Genomic DNA, 18,715 nt, shown 5'->3' on the forward strand with positions numbered 1-18,715 from the left:
GGCGGGGGACGGAGACGGTCGCCCGCGTGGAGCGACTCGGTTTGATCTGTAGTTTAGGAGGACGATGCCGCTTCCGCAAAGTGCGATCAAAACGTTCCGACTGTTCCCCGCTGCGCTTGTGAAAGGATGGAGGTGCGCAACATGATGCCGAAAGTGTCCCGAGTCACGTCGCTTGATCGACATCAGCAGCTGTGAGTCTGTGACCGCCGGGTGCGTTCGCTGTCGAGCAGAGAGAGAGCGCGCGTTCAGTTTTAAGTCCGCCTCGAAATCGCCAACAGAGCCCCTGGAAGTTCACGGAGCCAGACGAGCCGCTGCGTGGCCTCGGGGCGGGGGGACGAGCAGCGGGGTCTTTGTGCCCCGGAGTCAGACTGTCAGGCTCCGCCGCATACGAGGGGAAACGTTTGGCGTAAACCGCCCGAACTGCGGCGCGGCGGCACTTCGGTCGTCCGACAACGGCAGCCCACGAGTTTCTCCTCACCGGATTTGCCTCTCCGCTACTTCTTTCCGGTCCACCAAACATCGGACACGCGATTCGCTCTCTGCTCGAGTTTCAGGGGCGATGGTGAAATTGCGAATGCACACGTACCGGCGGTTTTACAGCCGCACAAAAAGGCACAGAACTCGGGCGCCGCTCGTCGATCGAGCGACATCGCTCGGACCTCCCCGTGAAGGTTTCAGCGTCGCTCCGCAACAGGAAGCGTCCTCGAACGACACCTCGTATTGTCCGGCAGAATAAACGGATGAATGTCACCTGATTCTTTCAAACTAACTGCAGCTTAAATGATCTTGAGTTTGAAATGTGATGGGTTTGTTCTGTTAAAATTACACTAAAACAACAAAAATATATATTTTTAAAGGTCTCGGGATGAATTAAAATGATTCAAATTGTCTGTTCGGTTCACGTCCCCGGTTCGGTGCGTCAACGTCCCCGGTTCGGTGCGTGCCGACTCCGGATGCGAGTTGGCGAGGGAACATTGCTCACAGTGGAGCGGCGGCAGAGCGGCTGCGGTCGTGAAAGGCTGCTCGCAGTCACTTGTGCTTGAAATATGGCTCCTTGTTCTGGGTTCCCCGGCGGCACTATCTCAGGTACTCGTACATGTCGGCATCCAGAGACGCGAGGCCGAAGTACTCGAGCAGCCTCAGGAAGCCACGCGTCAGACTCATCACCGCCATCTCCGACCTGCGGAGGGAGGCGTGTTGTTAACGTGTGGCGCAGAACAAACACGGAACACAACCGCAAATTCGGCGTCTCGCGGGACGAACAGAACGTCTCGCTCACCTCAGTGCAACCTCAAACTTGAGACTCTCCCACGTCGTCCTCCCCCAGCGGAAGACCCAGAGTCTGGGCAGCATCCCCGTCCGGTCTGCCTGGATCTTCCCCCAACCTCGCACCGCACTGACAACAAAACACGCAACACGTGGAAAACATTTTCGTTGACGTTCAGCAACTTATTTTCTCCACAAAGTCACAGTGGCAGAACAAACTCGGCTGAATGAGAACTTTCAGAGCAAAAATAGTTCCAACCAGGAACCAGGATTTCTTTTTTTTTAATTTTTTTTTTTTTTTAGAAATACCGAGGTCCTGCGCCGCACCGGCGCCGCCGCCGCCCTCAGAGGAAGGTACATTCAGACGCCGCAGATTCGGTGGAGCGACGCGAACAGCTGCAGCAACCGAGTGGCAGCGAGGCCTGACGTCAGACGTCGGTTTGTGAACTGCCGTTTTCATTCTGGCATTTCTACTGTCGCCATCTTTTGGAGCCAGAAGTGGCCGTATTTGGACGAGCTGGGGAGGAGTGAGCGCTGACTGCAGCCCAGGCATGTCAATCAAACCAGACACGCCCCCAAACGTACCTCTCTCTGAGACCTGATGTCTAATTCTTGATGAAATCATCTAGAGAAGGAGCACTGATCATAAGCCCCTGGTTGGTTTTTTAACACTCTTTGGTAGCAACACTGGCAAATATGGAGGAAACGACGGTGGAGCAAGAACAATGCTCACAATTAAACAAAAAGAAGGTCTGATATGGTCCTTTACACTCTGCTCACTGTTGGAGAGTCTTTGTTGTTTACAGCTTTGTGAGTTCGTGAGCAAAATCTTACGTCATCTGGTGGTCGATGCTGATTGGTTAAAGGCCGTTTTTGACTGCTGTCGGAAAAAAGCTCAATAACATTCTCCCCCTTTAAATGCTTCTTAAGTTGAACTGATTTTATGTGTGCGAGGGTCATGTGGTTCTGATGAACTACGTCACTCCTCACACAGCGGCCGTAGCACCGGCGGGTTCTGCGCTGACCTCTTGGCCATGACGAAGTAGCGGTCCACCGGCGCTCCCAGCGTGATGTTGATGCTTCGGACCGTGTTGATGTTCCTGAAGACGAGCAGCATCGGCCGCGGCATCGACTTCAGCACCCGCATGATGCTTTCGAAGCGGTGGATGGCCATCTGCCGCATGTAGGCCGTCTCCTCCCGGCTCAGGATGTTGGACAGACCCAGCTTGCGCATGTTGATGGGTCGCTGCAGCAGCATCTCGCAGAACAGGAAGTACTCTGCGGGGCGAGTCACGTGACAAACGGACTTCTTGTGTCACTGAAAGAAATCGGATCCGTTCACTGACGCTACCATCAAGACGTTTCTCACCTTTGACCCCCAGCACGTTGGCGTACTTCTCCATCGCCGCTTCGTCCCTCAGGACGACAGACCTCCACAGCTTACAGAGGGCCGCTCTGTCACTGGGGTCAAAGGTCACCGTTACAGCTGACAGCCAAACACCGTCTTTGAGGTTTTGATTCAGCCGGCTCCTCTTACCGTTGACTGAGGAACTCGTACAAGCCGTGGTCCAGCAGGACCAGCTCCGCCTTGTTGTCGGGGCCTCGCCTCACCAGAACTGACGACACGCAATCAGAGAGAAATCGACCCGAGTCATCGTGACTGCGATTTTCAAAGAACCTCGGGTGACTTTTTCAAATCCGAATGCACGACGAGGAGCCGCCATCGGGGAACTCTGCAGTAACTTATAACCGTTTAGTTTTATTCATCATCCAAGAATCATTATTCCATTTTACTGCCACGTTCAGTTAAAGGAAGGTTTCACTGAAATTGAGCTGAACTGCCGACTCAGCTAAACGAGGAGCCGCCTGATGTCGTGACCAAACACAGAAGACTAACGTCTCCCGTCGAACATCTAGCTTCATCTCAAAACTGAGCAACCACAACCTGGAAAATACTAAAAGCTAAAAATCCGTCTTTCTAAAATAAATATCGCAAACACGGAAATGTCCCACAACAGTTTTTTTTTGTTTCAGTACTTTGGACGGAAACATTTGAAGCTTCTGTTCGATTTCTGATACTAAACCTCTAAATACTTGTTAGTTGAAACAAAGCTCATATTTCCTTCTTCACATACAACGTAAACAGTTTTGATGATAGTTTGCGGTCGTTGCCTCCTAATTAACGTAGACCTCCACTTCAATTTAAAAACTGTTGGAGCAGCCTTTGAGTACTAATACTTTACTATTCAAAATCTATTTTAGAAAATCAAAATACTCAAGTACAAAAGTACTCGATGCTTAAAATGTTGCCCTGTGAGCATTTTTTTTTTTTTTTTATCATTATTACTAAAAGTTGCGTTTCACTGTCGTGGCTGTTGAAGAGTTCATTTTATAAACTTTATATACCTTCGTTTTAGTTAAAGCTACAAAAATACTTTCGTGACAACATCCACTGCATCAGTCAATACATAGAATTCACCGGCTCTAACAACTGGATCATATTTTCCTTTTTGAGCTCCTAATACTACATCTGTAAAATAAACGGGGAGTTTAAGCAGAAATACTCAGGTGAAGTATAAACAAAGCACCGTCCAGTACTCGTGGTATTTCTGCAGCTACTTGGGACTTACTGATGTATTTGCAGATACAAACGCCTCTAAAATAAATGTATACGAATACTAATTATAAAGTAGTTAAGCTGGTTGCCAGGGGTGACTGACAAACATGCACGTACTTTTAAGTGATGCTAAACGTGCTAAAGGACGTCCTCCCCCAGACCGTGACGCGTTTGTGTGCTGGTGTACCAACCGTTTCCGGGATGAGGGTCAGCGTGGATGAAACCAGTGTAGAAAATCTGCTCGGCAAACGTTCGGATCAGTTTGTCAGCCGTCTGAAAAACAAGTGTTGGATGTTTCAGACGGACGATAAATTGTTACGTTAATAGTAACGCAGCGATCGTCCAACTCACATCCTTCAGGTTTAATCCTTGTCGCTTTATTTCCTCCACGTTGTTGATTTTGCAGCCGTCACAGAACTCGGCTGTCAGAACCCTCTTGGTGTCAGAGAGGAGGAGGAGGAGAAGAAGATGATGATGATGACGATGATGACGGATGGAAAAAGGAGGACAGTTTCAAAGTGCAGTTATTCTGCTCCACAGATACGAGCTCACCTTGCTGGTCTGCTCCCAGTAGACTTTGGGCACGACGACGAATTGAAAGTGTTTCAGCTCCTCTGCGCAGCGCTCAGAGTTCCTGGCCTCGTTCTCAAAGTCCAGCTCCTGAGCCAGCGTCCCCTTCAAGTCCTGCAGACACCACAACAAACGTACTGAGAGGAAGAGCTCTTCTCAGACTCACAGGATCCAGCAGGTCAACCGGGGAGTAGTCGCGTCTCCTGACCTTGAGGACCCATCGGAATCCGAAGCTGGGGTGCATGAACTTCACGATATCCAGCAGGATCTCCAGTGTTCTGATGTCACCGTCGAACCGATCCCTGAGGTCGATGTACTGCACCTGTGGGGGACCAGCAGTTGACCAAAAAAAAAGGTTCTAAAGGATCACTCCGCACACTTTTGACTGTGAACTCAACAAAACGACCACAACAACATGTTTGATCCGTGATGAGACTGTTTTTCATGCGATGGTGCGATCAAACACATCTGAGACGCTTCCTGTGGTGCACAAACAAGAGCGCAGCACGGCACGAAGAGGACGAAACTCTTAACCTCTGTGAGGAAGTCCTCCAAGGTGGATCCCTTCATCAACAACAGACCCTGAGTTACACGCGTTTCTATGAGCGCACATCACATTTAATGTCACCAACTCATCTGCTGCTGGTTTATTGGAGCTTTTGTCAGCTCTGCTCCAAAGCTGTGGAACAAACCAGCTGTTAGATGTCAGGGAAGCTGATTCGATCCCCAGCTTCTCCGGTCCACATGCCTAAGTGTCCTTGGGCAAGACACTGCCTCTGATGGCATACCATCGGTGTGTCAATGTACTCCTGATGGCGGCCAGCTCAGTTTCATAAGTATATGTGTAGATACATGCTGCACAACATCAGGAGAATACGTCCTCTTCTCACTCAGAAGGCGGCGCAGGTTCTGGTCCAGGTTCTGGTTCAGGTTTTGGTCCAGGTTCTGGACCAGGTTCTGGTCCAGGTTCTGGTCATCTCACGTCTGGACTACTGTAACTCCCTCCTGGCAGGTCTACCTGTTAGTACCATCCGACCTCTGCAGCTCATCCAGAATGCCGCAGCTCGACTGGTCTTTAACCTCCTAAATTCACTCCTCCTCTTCCTCCTCCTCCTCCTCCGCTCCCTTCACTGGTTACCAGTAGCTGCCTGCATCCGTTTCCAAACATTGGTACTTGCGTACCGTGCTGTGAACAGATCAGGTCCAGTCTACATCCAGGACATGGTCCAACCTTACACCCCAGCCCGCTCCCTCCGCTCTGCTTCCACCAATCAGCTTGTTGCTCCTCACTGAGCTAAACACTCAACTAAATCACGACTGTTTTCTGTCCCGGCTCCTAAATGGTGGAATGAGTTCCCCACCGACATCAGGACAGCGGAAACTCTGGACATCTTCCACCGCAAACTAAAAACACACCTCTTCAGACTTTACCTTGAACAGTAGAACTTTAGTAGAACTTAAAATAGAACTTACTGATAGAACTTTGTAGTTTGGCTTTCTGGAAGAAATTGTATTTTCTTGATTCCTGTTGTTCTGGGTTTTGTACCCTCATGGTTGAAATGCACTTATTGTAAGTCGCTTTGGATAAAAGCGTCAACTAAATTAAATGAAATGTAATATGTATGGGTGAATATCACCTTACAGTCTCAAAGCACTTTCACATGGTTTTCAGAGTGCTATACAAGTGCAGACCATTCACTTGCTTACAACTACCACACCTTTAAAATGCTTATTTTGTTTTTAATTTTTTTTATCTATTTTATCTGCACTTTATCTTATGCATCTCCATTTCCTCTCTCGATTTTTAAATGTTCCTTTATATCTGTTTTCATGTAATTCTCTTGCTGTAAAGCACTTTGAGCTGCATTTATTGTGTGAAAGGTATACAAATAAAGTTTATTATCATTATTACTACAAAACCAACTCAGGAAATTGGCGAGGAGACCCTTGAAATGTTTCAGACAAGTACAGCAATGAAGAAAGAGGTGTTTTGAGTGACATTTGTGTTTCAGGCGGGGCAGAGCGTCCAAGACTAAAGAACTAAAGAAGTCAGATCGGAAATGCAACCAGGACCTCTTTGACATCGACGGGGTTGTTCACTGTGAATTCATTCCTCAGGTTCAGACTGTCAACACGAGTTCTGCTGTACAAACATTACTCACAAGCAACCTGAACTGTGGCGCGATGGCACAATCATTGCTCCCTGCCCACAAACACACCCAAGTTTGGCTCCCTCGGACTTCTCTCTGTTCCCCAAACGTTCCACAGAAAATTCTGCTCAAGTTTCAGGTCCGAGTTCAAGTTGCAAATGTGGCCGTACCGGTGGTTCCCAAAAGCTCATGTAACTCAGGCTGTGACGTTGATCAGGCGACGTAACTCGGAAAACATACGGATGAAGGTTGTAGCTTCCTTCTGCTCCGTGAACGTCACGGTGCCGAACTCTGCTCACGCAACACGAACAGTCTCGGAACTTTTTGTTCCGCCTCTCGTGTAAAAATGTTCTCCCCTTCAAAGCTAAACATACGTCAGTCTTTAACGACTGTGACATCATTTCAAAAAGGCAGAAAGAAAAAAAAAAAAGAGCTAAAATGCTGACTTTGGTGTCGGAGTCTGCCCTCACCTTCACAGCGACAGGAGTCCCGTCGAACAGCTCTGCTTTGTGGACCTGAGCCAGGCTGGCAGCAGCTATGGGCTCGCGGTCGAACGTCTTAAAAACCTGCTCGGGGCTCTTATCGAAGTCTTCTTGGAAGAGAGCGTCCACCTGTTCCAGACACAAACACAGTCCTGACAAGTTTCCAGCTGTCCTCTCCCGCCGGGCCGGGCCGCGCCTTGTTCGTGTGGCGGTTCTCACCTCTCTGTACCTCCTGTTCAAGGCCTTGTCTTCCAGGATCGGCAGCGTGCGGATGTACTCGGGGGGCAGCAGGTGGTTGAAGGAACACAGACCTTGGCCGAGTTTGATGTATATTCCCCCGTTGCTGATGGCTCCCTCCACCATGCACTCTGCTGCCCTCTGGTGGCAGGCTGACATCTTGCTCACGTAGGATGGGCTGCTCTAGCAGGGGAGGACAGAAGTGAGACAGGATTGCCCACAATAAAAAGCACCGTCAACCGACAGGTAAGATGATGTTGTTACAGCCACGTGTCTCAGAAACCACGAAATGATGACATTTGGACTAAAGTGACCATATTTGGATGAGCTGGGGAGGAGCGAGCGTTTGAGCTGACTCCATCTGATTGGAAACCTGACCATACTAAACTCCGCCCGCTGATAGGTTTGTGACTGCGCCACAGGCCTGTCAATCAAACAAGACCCTCCTCCCCAAACGTAGCATGTTTTGAGGCCAGATATTTAATCAATGATGGGACTATTTCTTTGTGGACTGCCAGGAAACTAATAGGTGATAGAGCCGGAACCTTTTTGGAGCCCTCGGTGGTTTTCGGACTTAGCTTCACTTTTTGGACCCAGAGGCTGCGTCCATTTTTATGCAAAGGCCAATGTTTTACTAAATAAATAAATAAATAGTTTTTGTGTTTTTACAACTTTATTAAAATGCCACACTAAAGGTTTGGTGTTCAGGATTTAGAAGAACTGTTTTTATAAGTTTATAATCACCTGAATATGATTTTGTTACCTTTAGGATAAACCCTCAATATCTACATCAGGGGCGGGTTTTCTTCTAAGAAGTGTGCCGTGTTGCACCGCCATGTTTCTACAGTAGCTCAGAAGGGACAAACCCGACATCCGGCTCCAGAGAGGAGCTTTTGCCTTGTTGTGAGTTTCATGGCCACCGTAGTTAATTTAAGTGATCGTGAAGTGAACTGATGTACCGCTCCTCCGCATTTTGTCAACATCAGTCCAGCTGTCACCTTGAGGAGTGTAACAGCCGTTTTAACCAAACCAACCTTGACCCACTCCGGTTGCATGGAACTTACCTCATCCAGTCCCCGAAGAGCCACGTTGGTGGTCCACCAGTAATCCATGGAGATAAAGATTCCCACAGAGAGAGACCTGAGGATACACATAGGACGGGACCTTTAAAGGTTCGACTTGCGCATGAACAGAACTAAACACAGATTTAATTTTCTGTTTCTGTCTATTTTAATGCCACTGTTTTAGTAGAAGTCTTATCGGAGTTTAAACCTGATGAGGAACAAGAGACATTTACTAACATTTAAATCATAAATATATATTTTTGTTTGCTTTCAGCCTTTTTTTTATGCACCATTTGTGACATGAGTAACAACTTAAAGGTCCCTTATTGTACATATTCAGATTTCCGTTTCTCTTTTGCTTATAAACCAGGTCTATGTGCTTTCTAAATACTGTGAACGTGTCAAAACACTCAGTCAACAGAGAAATGCACACAACCCGTTTTTTCCCAACTTCTGCTCGCGTCATACATCCATCCTCAGCACGGCTCGCTGTCCAAACTTTTATGAGGAAGAAATCGCAGCGCTACCAAGCAGCAAGACCAAAACTATACTGAGATGTTCTTTGTTGCTTAAAACCACCGAAATATCTTCTTATAAAAATCAAGACTGAAAATAAAACACAGAAAAATGTCAAATATGGGACCTTTAAATATTCAAAGCTTATTACTGTAGTATAAAAATAAATTACTGACAGTGACAGGACCAATAAACAAAAACTATTGTGCTAATTCTCCATAAGTGCTATTAATACCGTAGCAGAAAAAGAAGGCACGAGATGATGTCATTAAAAAAAGCGTTGGAAATATGACATTTATGTTCGTTTCATTCAGCTATTTTTGTACAGAAAAATGGAAATGTTGCTGAAGATGATGTAAAATGACTGCAGTCAGATTTCACGTAATAACTGTGACAGATCATTACAGCAACCGTCTTTTCAGCCCTTCACAAATCAGCAAACAGCGGGTTGGTTTGGAGATGCTCACAGTGTAAATCAGGCCCCACGAATTCAGATTAAGCTCTCTGACAAACTGCTCCTGAAACAAATCCAGTGAGTTCAACGCTGACGTGTTCGATCGAGCGATAGCGACAAAGACAAACCTGCAGAAGCGACCAAATCCTTCAATTACAATCCTCATCTTCCTCTTGTCTCTGGGGTCGGACACAGCGTACCGGACACCGACTGCTGCAGGCACACCGACGGAGAGGCCGACAAGGGTTTTCCACAACAGCCCTCTGCGCTTTCCTTCCCTGGAAGGAGCAGAAACAGTCAAGACATGAAGTCAGTTGATGTACGATCGTGGCCCGGCTGCTGTTAATGGGATCTTTCTGTCGGTACCTGAGTGAACTGGAGGATCTGGTTGTTCGCAGTGACGAGGTCGGATGTGGATGTCTGCGCAGCATAGCCAGGTGACGGAGGCATAGTCTTAACTAAAGAAAACAAAAGCACTGAATTACAATCCCCTTCAGTATTATATCTAAAAAAAAACTACAAAAAAAACTACAACAAAAGGAAATTATACCATCTAATATTTCACTTTTGTTTTCCCAAAGCAGGCGTTATCTGATGTCTGACCCATGACTTCAAGTGAACTCTGGACCCTGGCGGGCCACATGTCTCTCAAGTCTGACTTCACCAGACAGTGTGTTTGGAGTAAAAAGCACGTTGTGAGCGTGAATGTGTGAGTGTGTGTGTGTGAGTGTGAATGTGAATGTGTGAGTGTGAATGTGTGAGTGTGTGAGTGTGAATGTGTGTGTGAGTGTGAATGTGTGAGTGTGAATGTGTGAGTGTGTGTGTGTGAGTGTGAATGTGTGAGTGTGAGTGTGAATGTGTGAGTGTGAATGTGAGAGTGAGTGTGTGAGAGTGAATGTGTGAGTGAGTGTGTGAGTGTGTGTGTGTGTGTGTGTGTGAGTGTGTGTGTGAGTGTGAATGTGTGAGTGTGAATGTGTGAGTGTGAATGTGTGAGTGTGTGTGTGTGAGTGTGAATGTGTGAGTGTGTGTGTGTGAGTGTGAATGTGTGAGTGTGTGTGTGTGAAGGAAGGAGGAGGGATTCAGATCAAGGCCTGCCGGGATCATACTTTGTTTTTGTGTGCTGTTTCCATCCGAGGGACTTCATGTCTCTGCTGATAAATTGATTTACAGATAGCAGTGATGTCAGGGACCCGAGCACTGACATATAAAACACACACACACACACACACACACACACACACACGCACACACACGCACGCGCGCACACGCACCGAGTCCCAGAGCTTCTCTCAAAGTTAAAATGACAAACACAACATTTAGAAATACAGCTGCGCAACCATGAAAAATATCCAAACGTACTCTTGTGAAGGTCATTTTATCTGACCGGGACGTCCGGTGGCTGCAAAGACCAGCTAAGTGCAGTTAGCTGGGAGTCACCTAGCTGTGGCGCTTCTATCGAACCGGAGCCGATCCGGATTTAAAGACAGGATTAGTTTACCACTCCGGAGGTCTCCCCTGTCATGTTCCCCGGGGCGGTGACACAGCTGCGGCCACGGCGACGAGTTAATGGCCAAAGTGTCCTTCCTGCTCGGAGGGTCGCCGACGCGGTGCGCTGCCGCCTTCATGAACGGTTACTACGAGCTCGTTCAGCCGAAGAGTTGGTGGACCACGAGGAGCGCGAGAGGGTTCGCTTCCGTCCACTTCCGCTTTCGCTTCAAAGTTGGACGGTCGAAAACAAATAGTTTCCGAGGGGCTTTATTTGGAGTCCGCACGTCCTAATATGCGAAGTCTTGGCTGCTTCATTGTAATCGTGTTAAAGCCTGAACAGTTGTTGCTGTTGCTGAGGATCGTTTTTACATCGATTTATTCATTTTAATTGTAAAAGGTCATCGACGTTGTAGCCTCGCTTATACAAATCAATACATTTTCGCATTGATCTCTTGTAATTAAAACACATCTTACTCGTGCTTTCATATTCTTTAATTTGTCTTTTGTGGTCACTCAAAACTCTCTTTCAGTCAGACGAGGTCATTGTTGAGAGAGAAGAAAAAAAGAAAAGGAAAAAAGGTGCTCTCCATTTTCTGTGAAGTATCAGCGGACGGACATCTTGGACCGGGCAGCTGTTCCTCTTGACCGCGCACTCTCTGGCAGGCGGTGCCCAAATTACACGTCATTGATTAAATGAGTGGCGCGAGACAAATTAAACATTATATTTGACCTTGAGAGTCAGTCATGTGGTCTACCCTGTGACCTGAGTGGTTTTTTTTTTTGGTTTTTTTTTGTAACTTCTTTTATGTCAACACAGTTGACCTCCTGAATACTTTCATACCAGGGTGTCTGTTTGCAAAAAAGGTAAGTAAGTAAGGGTGCACACTGCACACTGGACCACATGAGACACTGCTGTAGTATTATTCATGTGTTACGTCATCTTACGTCAGGTAATGTTGCCTTCGTGTGCTCCCTAGATGATCATCATGTCAGGTATGATGGAAAGTTATTCAACAGGAACAAAAAAAAGAAAATACAAAGATAGCTTGAGTGGGTTTTGTCATAATAGCCATATTTTGATGTCATTTACTTTCATAGTATGATACAATAATATTATAAATGTAAAATGATGCATCTTTACAGCTTGTGAAATGACAGTTTAGCGTAAATACTATTCGGCTTTCAAAAGAAAAGTCGCAAAAAAATTGCTCGCTCACAAATCTGGAAAGATATCCCGTAAAAATCGATAATAACAGGGACTCAAAATAACAAACGGGACCAACAGATGATGAATGTAGTAAAACCGTTGTTGTGCAGCGTTTTAGCGAGCCGTACGGCGGGGAGGGAGGAGGGAGGGGGGGCTTTTATTTTGAAAGTTCAGGAGACCGCTTTGTGTCTTCCGGTGCTGGTCCACCGGAAGCTGTAGCGACCTGCGTCGCTGCAGTGTTGCGCTTTCCTGTTTACGGGCGGGAAGAGTGAACGGAGCCGAGAGAGAGCTGCTGGGTTCAAATCAGCGGGTTGTGTTAATCCTCCTCGGCGCCGCTGCTCCACGACACACGGGAGGACGAGTGGCGACGTTTGAAGTGGACCGCTGCCGAAACCTGAAGGGATTTTTATTTTTTATTGTGTGTGTGTTGGAGAGAGCAGGCTGATGGAGGATCCTCCTGCAGACTGTGGCGGTGCAGCAGCGGAGGGCCCGGCGGCGGCGGCGGCGGCGGCGCAGGTGGCGGATATATGCTGGCCGCGCGGTGCTCTCCCTCTGCGGCTCCTGGAGTGGAGGGTGAAGCCCGGGACTCTGGTGAACGTGGACTCCGTGCTCGCCCTGTGCGCCCCCGTGCCCCGGGACAGGGGGGCAGAGGCTGCCCGGCTGCCCGAGAAGAAGGTGAAATCGGACCGTGCCGGAGTCGTGAAGGAGCTGTGCTGTCAACCCGGACAAGTCATACCTCCCGGGTGAGTCCCCCACCGGCCGGTCCCCCCCCCCCCTGCTCGGAGAGGGAACCGGCCGCGCGTCAGACCCGTTTTTTGGGGGGGTCTTTCCGCAGCGACTGACCCGAAAGTGTGCGTCAGCGAGCTAACAAAGCTAACCGTGCTAAGTTCACGTTAGCTTGTTTGCTAGCCGACACACAGTCAAGTCTGTGAAAACAAACAAAACAGGCGCTGAAGTCGCACTTTCAAAATAAGAGCGTGTTCGTTTAAATCGCGTGTTCTGGAGCGTTTTAAGTCTTTTATATTCACACGGACAAAGTAAATACATTTAAAGGCGGGATTTTAGCAAGCGTTAAACGTGATTTCTTGAATCGTCGCTTTGATAAACTCGCCGTCGTACGTCACCGTAAAACAGTTTACACCTTTATTTTGAAGTCAAAACCACGTGGAGAGGTGTCTGTTGTTTGTCTTGACGCAGCCGACCGTCGCATGCGAGGCGGCGTGTGCCCGGTGTGTGTTGACAGGTAGAGGAGTGGTCGCATTTTTCACTAAGTTTGGCTCATCTTTTTTGCATTTAGTCTTCAAATCGACCCCGTTTTTCTATGGGATGTATTTATAAATGCAAGAAACCTACCTTTTGGTCATTTTCTATGAGTAATATTCGTTTTGACGCTTTTTGATTTTCGTAAATATTTACAGTGCTGATTGAAAACGTCACAGGTGTGATGTGATGACGAGCAAGCTTTGTAATACACGCGTCAGTACACTGCAACCATACTGTGTCAGTGTCACGTTAACCCACCTCTGCGTGAAAACCCAACACTTGGTTAGGTTTACGAAAACAAAACCACGTGGTGCCTAACTGTAACCACGTGTTTAGGGTCAGGTACCAAAGCTTCTTGGCTAGGAAATGATGTATTTAGAGGAATCAGTCCTGCTCTCTCAATGACCTGTACCTTGGTCTGGTGGTGCCAGTGTTACAGGGTTTGAGACATCCATCAACCAACATCCTATTTTGCTTTTTGAACTTTGGCACTTTTTCCACTGAGTCAGTGACCTCCATTGTATGACCCCCTTCTTCCACCTCGGTCATACAGGGGGGTTCTTTTCAGGCGGAGGCAAGGCAAAAACATCACATTGACACGGTATCTTCTAGGTGACTGATGCATGCATTACACACTTCAACATGATACTGGGCGGACCGGCGAGAGTCGCTGTGTCATTCACAAATGTTTTAGGGGCGTAAGAAGTGAACTGAATCACTTCCTGAAACGATCGGTGCATTTTTCAGTTTACTTTGACCTCCTCGTCAGCTGCGAGCAAATGAATGATTAGAGGGTTTGATTCACAGGGATGCCATCATATTCCAACAAGTGTCCTGTTGTTTTAACAGATTTCCCTGATAAAGACACATTTTTAAACGTCATGAGAGAAGAGTGTAGTGACTCACCGGTGCTGCTGCAGATCAGACGGTCTCAGATCCTTTCATTGTAAAGAAAAGCTGCATATTCTGTGATTCGTCCACTGAATGTGCAACACAATGAACAGGAGCCGTGTGGTCGTTAGCGGCTCAAACTGCAGGAATCAGGCCCAACTAGTCCAAGAGTAATGCTGAGCTGTAGGTAATTAACAAAGTCCTTAAAAAAAACAACCAGCATTCAACTCTGATGTTCAGCAAGAACTTCTGAAATATCAAGAACTATAAACTGAGTTTGGTGTGTTTGCCAAAGCAACAGCACTTTCAGAAGCCACAGGTCATAACTAAGCAGTCAGAGCTGCATTCAGGCACCGATCAATTCAGCAAACGAATCTTTTGCATGAATTCATTTAATAAACACACTGATTCTAGTGATTCAGGACACTGAAAAGAGCTACAGGTGAGAGAGAGAGGTCTCCTGCTGCCTCCAGGTGCTCCCTGGAAGCTCCGGACTTTGAATATCCATGCTGCTCATTGTGACAGTAAACCGATCGCTCAACACTTGGGCTGCAGAGGATTCAGAGGAGATTTGCATGTGGGACACAAGATAATTGCACAGCACGTGAAGATGTTCACTATTTTTCACATTTAAAAAGTGTCTCCATCTAATTTATTTCACATGACTTGATCCAAGTTAGTTTGTTTACAGCAGCTGTGGTGTTCTAAATACAAAGCAAAGCCACAGTGTGTGTAAAGCTTCACATCCCTGTGAATGCAGACATGTTCAGTTGATTGGATTTGCAACACACGGCTCATCGCGTGATGTACAAGTGTTAAAACACGCAACGTTTAAATAACCTCTTCCTTTATACCGAGGCCTTGCATGCTCGCAGAGACAAAACACAGCTTCCTGTAATGAGAATCCTGTCCAAAGCGAATGTCCTGAACCTCCACTAATGTTTCTTGTCTTCTGTTTTTTCCAGGGGTGTCATCGTCAGAGTGGAAGAATGCAGCCATCCCATCGTCATGAAGGGTTTATGTGCAGAATGTGGCCAGGATCTGACTCAGTAAGGACATGCAGACGCACACTTTTTATACTTCAACCTCTATGTTTTCATTTTCGTTGACTTCTCGCCGTAAACTGAGCTGATTGCAAAACATCCCTCCTGAAAGGACACAGAAGTTAATGCTCACAGTGTCACACAGTCACAAGAGAAGAATTCATTATTTTTTATGATATTACATTCCTGAAATCAAAACACTGACTGACTGTTTGGTATTTGTGGAAGATTCAGTTTCATTTAATGCCATCAAGTGGCGCCAGAGATCACAGACAGAAAGCTGAGATCAACTCGGGCCATAAATCAAGTGTTCACACTCTCCCTTTGCCTCCTCTCACTTGGATAATGATCGACAATTCGTAGCTGTCAGTTTCCAAAACGTGATGAGCTCAGAGCGGATTTTATTGACCATCGTGCCGGTGGTGTTGTTACTGTGGTGTAAAAGTGGAGCTGGTTTTAAAGGTGTTGCTTAAAAGGTGTGTTTTTCAACTTCAGAGTTTGCATTGTGAGGTTATACGATGTGGCACAGAAGTGTTAAAAAAAAGTAGTTCATACTTTTTCATGACATGTTTCATAACAAAAAGAGATGAGTCTGATGGAGCGTCGAGCGGCTAACGATCAGCCAAGCCGCTTTGTAACTGAAGTATTTTCTGTACTTGCTGCAAACATAACCGCTGCCAAGTCAAGAAAATTTGAATTTGCATGTTTGTGGAAGCTCCTTTTCTTCTCAGTCACAACATGTTCAAGGACCAGAGAGATACACAAAATGCATGACTCCCACTTTCTCCTTTTTTTTTTTCTTTTTTCTTTCCTTTTTCAGGTTCCAGAGCACAAACGGAAACCAGCAAACTCCCATCTCCACAGCAACAGTCTCCATGGTGCACAGTGTCCCCGAGCTGATGGTCAGCTCTGAGGTGAGTCATGTGATGGAGATACCTGGAAGACTGACTGGGCGAGCAGGGCACATACACCTCACATGTAGAAGAGTGAGTGAGTGAGTGAGTGAGTGAGAGAGAGTGTTTGTGTATTAGGTTTACTTGTGATGATTCATGTTAAGGTAAGGGGATAGGGAATACATTACGCCAATGAAAATCCCCATAGGGATTGTGAAGTGTGTGTGTATTGCTCCTGGAAGCCCAGTGACCCCTTCCCTCCTCCCCCAACCTTTGCAATATCTTTCCAATATATTATATATGGACTGTTTGAATTGTCTTCAAATGGTCATCTTCTGTTTGGTCTTCAAATTTTATGATAGAACTGTGAAAATCTTCCATAATATTAGGAGAACATGACTCTAACACAAACAAATGATAATAACATAGTCCTGCTTAATGGAAAAGAGATTAGATCCATTGTCAGCTAGTGGAAGTTACGTATTGAATATCTAATTATTGAAAAATATTTTATCATGTTGGAGGTTCATATTTTGTTACTTTTATTTTTGTTTTGGTCTAAACTCTGGTCTATTTGCTTGAAATGAGTCTTGAAGTTTCTTGTGTTTAATTACAGTGTTTTTAGACTTCACTTCCCAGAGATCCAACCAGTGTTTCCTGTGTGATGTCAGTCAGTCGGTTGCATTAGCTCCGGCAACCACTGCTGGGTGATTGAAAACACGTCGCTAACTCGGCTTGTGATTTTTCCCTGAAATGTCGACACAGACCTTCAGCTTGTTCAGTTTGTGAGGTGCTTTTCTCAGTCGGCCACAGGCTCAGGCATCACTGCGTTACTTCATCCAGCAGCACATAATGACCGAACAGACATTTATTTAAAGGAAGCTTTTTGACATTTAATACTGACCTGCATTTCTGGACTTATTCAGCTCAGTTGAATACAAATCTGTTTATTTACGGGCAGTTCTGATATGAAGCATTCATCCCAGGACAACAAATACACACAAGATAGACCACCTTTTTTTTTTTTTTTTAAAGGATTGTGATAAACAATCGTTGTTTCCTCAAAGCTGAATTCTGCGTCTGCAGTGTAAAGTAAAGAACGGTTTCATAAAAACAAAGTACAGAGGCTGTATGAAAACATGAAGCAGTAGTTGTTCAGAGTTTCTTATATTACATTGATTATCTTCATTCACTCAAACAGCAAGCAGAACAGCTGGGCAGAGAAGACCAGCAGAGACTTTACCGCAACAAAAAGCTGGTCCTCATGGTAGATCTGGACCAGACGCTGATCCACACCACTGAACAGCACTGCCAGCGCATGTCCAACAAGGTACTGCTCCCTCATATCGTTACAGTAAAACACACACAAAAGGAATTAAGATGTTCTTTCATTTTCTCTGCTTTACCCTCAACTGTATTCTGAAACATTTGTTCTATGCAGTCATGATTCATTCCTAAACTGTTCTGTAACACCAGTAGAATTAAAAATAAAGTCTTTAATGAAGCTGAGTTGCACACACGCGCGCACACACACACACACACACACACACACACACACACACACACACACACACACACACAACGTAAACTCTGGCTCAACAAATGCCATCAAACTAGAAAAACATTTGTCTTTCGAAAGACTCATCTCATTTATTTTTTTGAAGAAGTTTTACTTTTCTGAACTTTTTTTGACATCTGTGGTCATCTTTGTGTGTTTCTGCTGTTTGTACAGTTTTCTCTAATCTCACAGAGCCACACACGTTTTACCAGAGCCTGGTTTGACCATGTTCTTCTTCTCTTTTTTTGTGTTTAATTACAGTTGGCCGACTGCCTTTAGGTACATTACTGCCACCTTCTGATAGTAGTCATGCATTACCACAACTTCGTTTCCAAAATAAAAGTCGAGACACTTTCAAGATCACATATTTTTCATAAAACAATACAATTTCTCAGTTTCAACATTGTATATGTTGTCTTTGGTATATATATTTTTTTATTAACTATGGGTTTACATGATTTGTAAATCATCACTTTCTATTCTTATTTACATTTTACACAGCATCCAAACTTTTTTAAGAAACAGGGTTGTAGAAGGCACCAGTGAATACAAAGGAAATATGACACTCACATTAACTATTTGATTTAAAAAAATGTTTTTGATGACGATTCAATAATTTTAAAACATGACCCATCCTTATTTTGTAGCTGGATCTACATCTACAAACATAAACGGTAGCCACCGTAAGATATTGGTCATACTAGACCAAGTAAGTCAGGTACTAAAACCACTGAGTGTTTTGAACTGACTACAGGTGTGTTTCATTGCTTATGAGTTCATTATTTTATTTGTAAGAGGAAGAAGGAGCTTCTTTTCTTCCTTCAAAAATTTTACTATCTTCTTATTTTATTATTTCAATTTTGTTAATGTTAGTCAAGTCACATGGAAGCCTCAAATTAAATGAAATGATTGTTTTTTTTTTACATGCAAAAATGCTGTTGGTTCACTGGTTCGAAGTAAGACCTTGCAGTTGTCTCTTGAAAGCACTTCACATCAACAGCTTTAAGTTCATCACC

The 18,715-nt window shown here is 45.6% G+C and overlaps 2 protein-coding genes across 3 annotated transcripts in view; one reads left to right on the top strand and one right to left on the bottom strand.

The window, feature by feature from the left end:
* Positions 1–276: 276 nt before the first annotated feature.
* Positions 277–10,984, bottom strand: adck5 (aarF domain containing kinase 5). Of its 2 annotated transcripts, none has more exons than XM_069703385.1 (15): positions 10,855–10,984; positions 9,723–9,814; positions 9,485–9,634; positions 8,387–8,462; positions 7,305–7,505; positions 7,074–7,214; positions 4,662–4,775; positions 4,436–4,567; positions 4,235–4,318; positions 4,075–4,156; positions 2,804–2,882; positions 2,636–2,727; positions 2,292–2,544; positions 1,280–1,396; positions 277–1,180 (listed from the first exon to the last, which is right to left on the bottom strand). In XM_069703385.1, exons 1-15 carry the CDS (start codon positions 10,876–10,878, stop codon positions 1,078–1,080), a joined length of 1,740 nt encoding a protein of 579 aa, XP_069559486.1. In that variant the 5' UTR covers positions 10,879–10,984; the 3' UTR covers positions 277–1,077. The 2 variants fall into 2 exon arrangements, with proteins under 2 accessions (XP_069559486.1, XP_069559487.1); XM_069703386.1 differs by having other exon boundaries at positions 10,716–10,984.
* Positions 10,985–12,479: 1,495 nt separating this feature from the next.
* Positions 12,480–18,715, top strand: part of ctdp1 (CTD (carboxy-terminal domain, RNA polymerase II, polypeptide A) phosphatase, subunit 1) — a 76,785-nt gene continuing 70,549 nt past the window's right edge. Inside the window, exons 1-4 of the mRNA XM_069703387.1 lie at positions 12,480–12,794; positions 15,171–15,254; positions 16,069–16,162; positions 17,343–17,471. Of these exons, the coding sequence (XP_069559488.1) occupies positions 12,496–12,794; positions 15,171–15,254; positions 16,069–16,162; positions 17,343–17,471 (606 nt within the window). The 5' untranslated portion in view covers positions 12,480–12,495. The remainder of the gene's footprint in view (positions 12,795–15,170; positions 15,255–16,068; positions 16,163–17,342; positions 17,472–18,715) is intronic.

The sequence above is a fragment of the Brachyistius frenatus genome, unplaced genomic scaffold (assembly GCF_029030835.1).
Source record: "Brachyistius frenatus isolate BFR_SWC_R1_liver_20210118 unplaced genomic scaffold, ASM2903083v1 Contig_46, whole genome shotgun sequence".
In the NCBI taxonomy this organism is placed as follows: domain Eukaryota; kingdom Metazoa; phylum Chordata; class Actinopteri; family Embiotocidae; genus Brachyistius; species Brachyistius frenatus.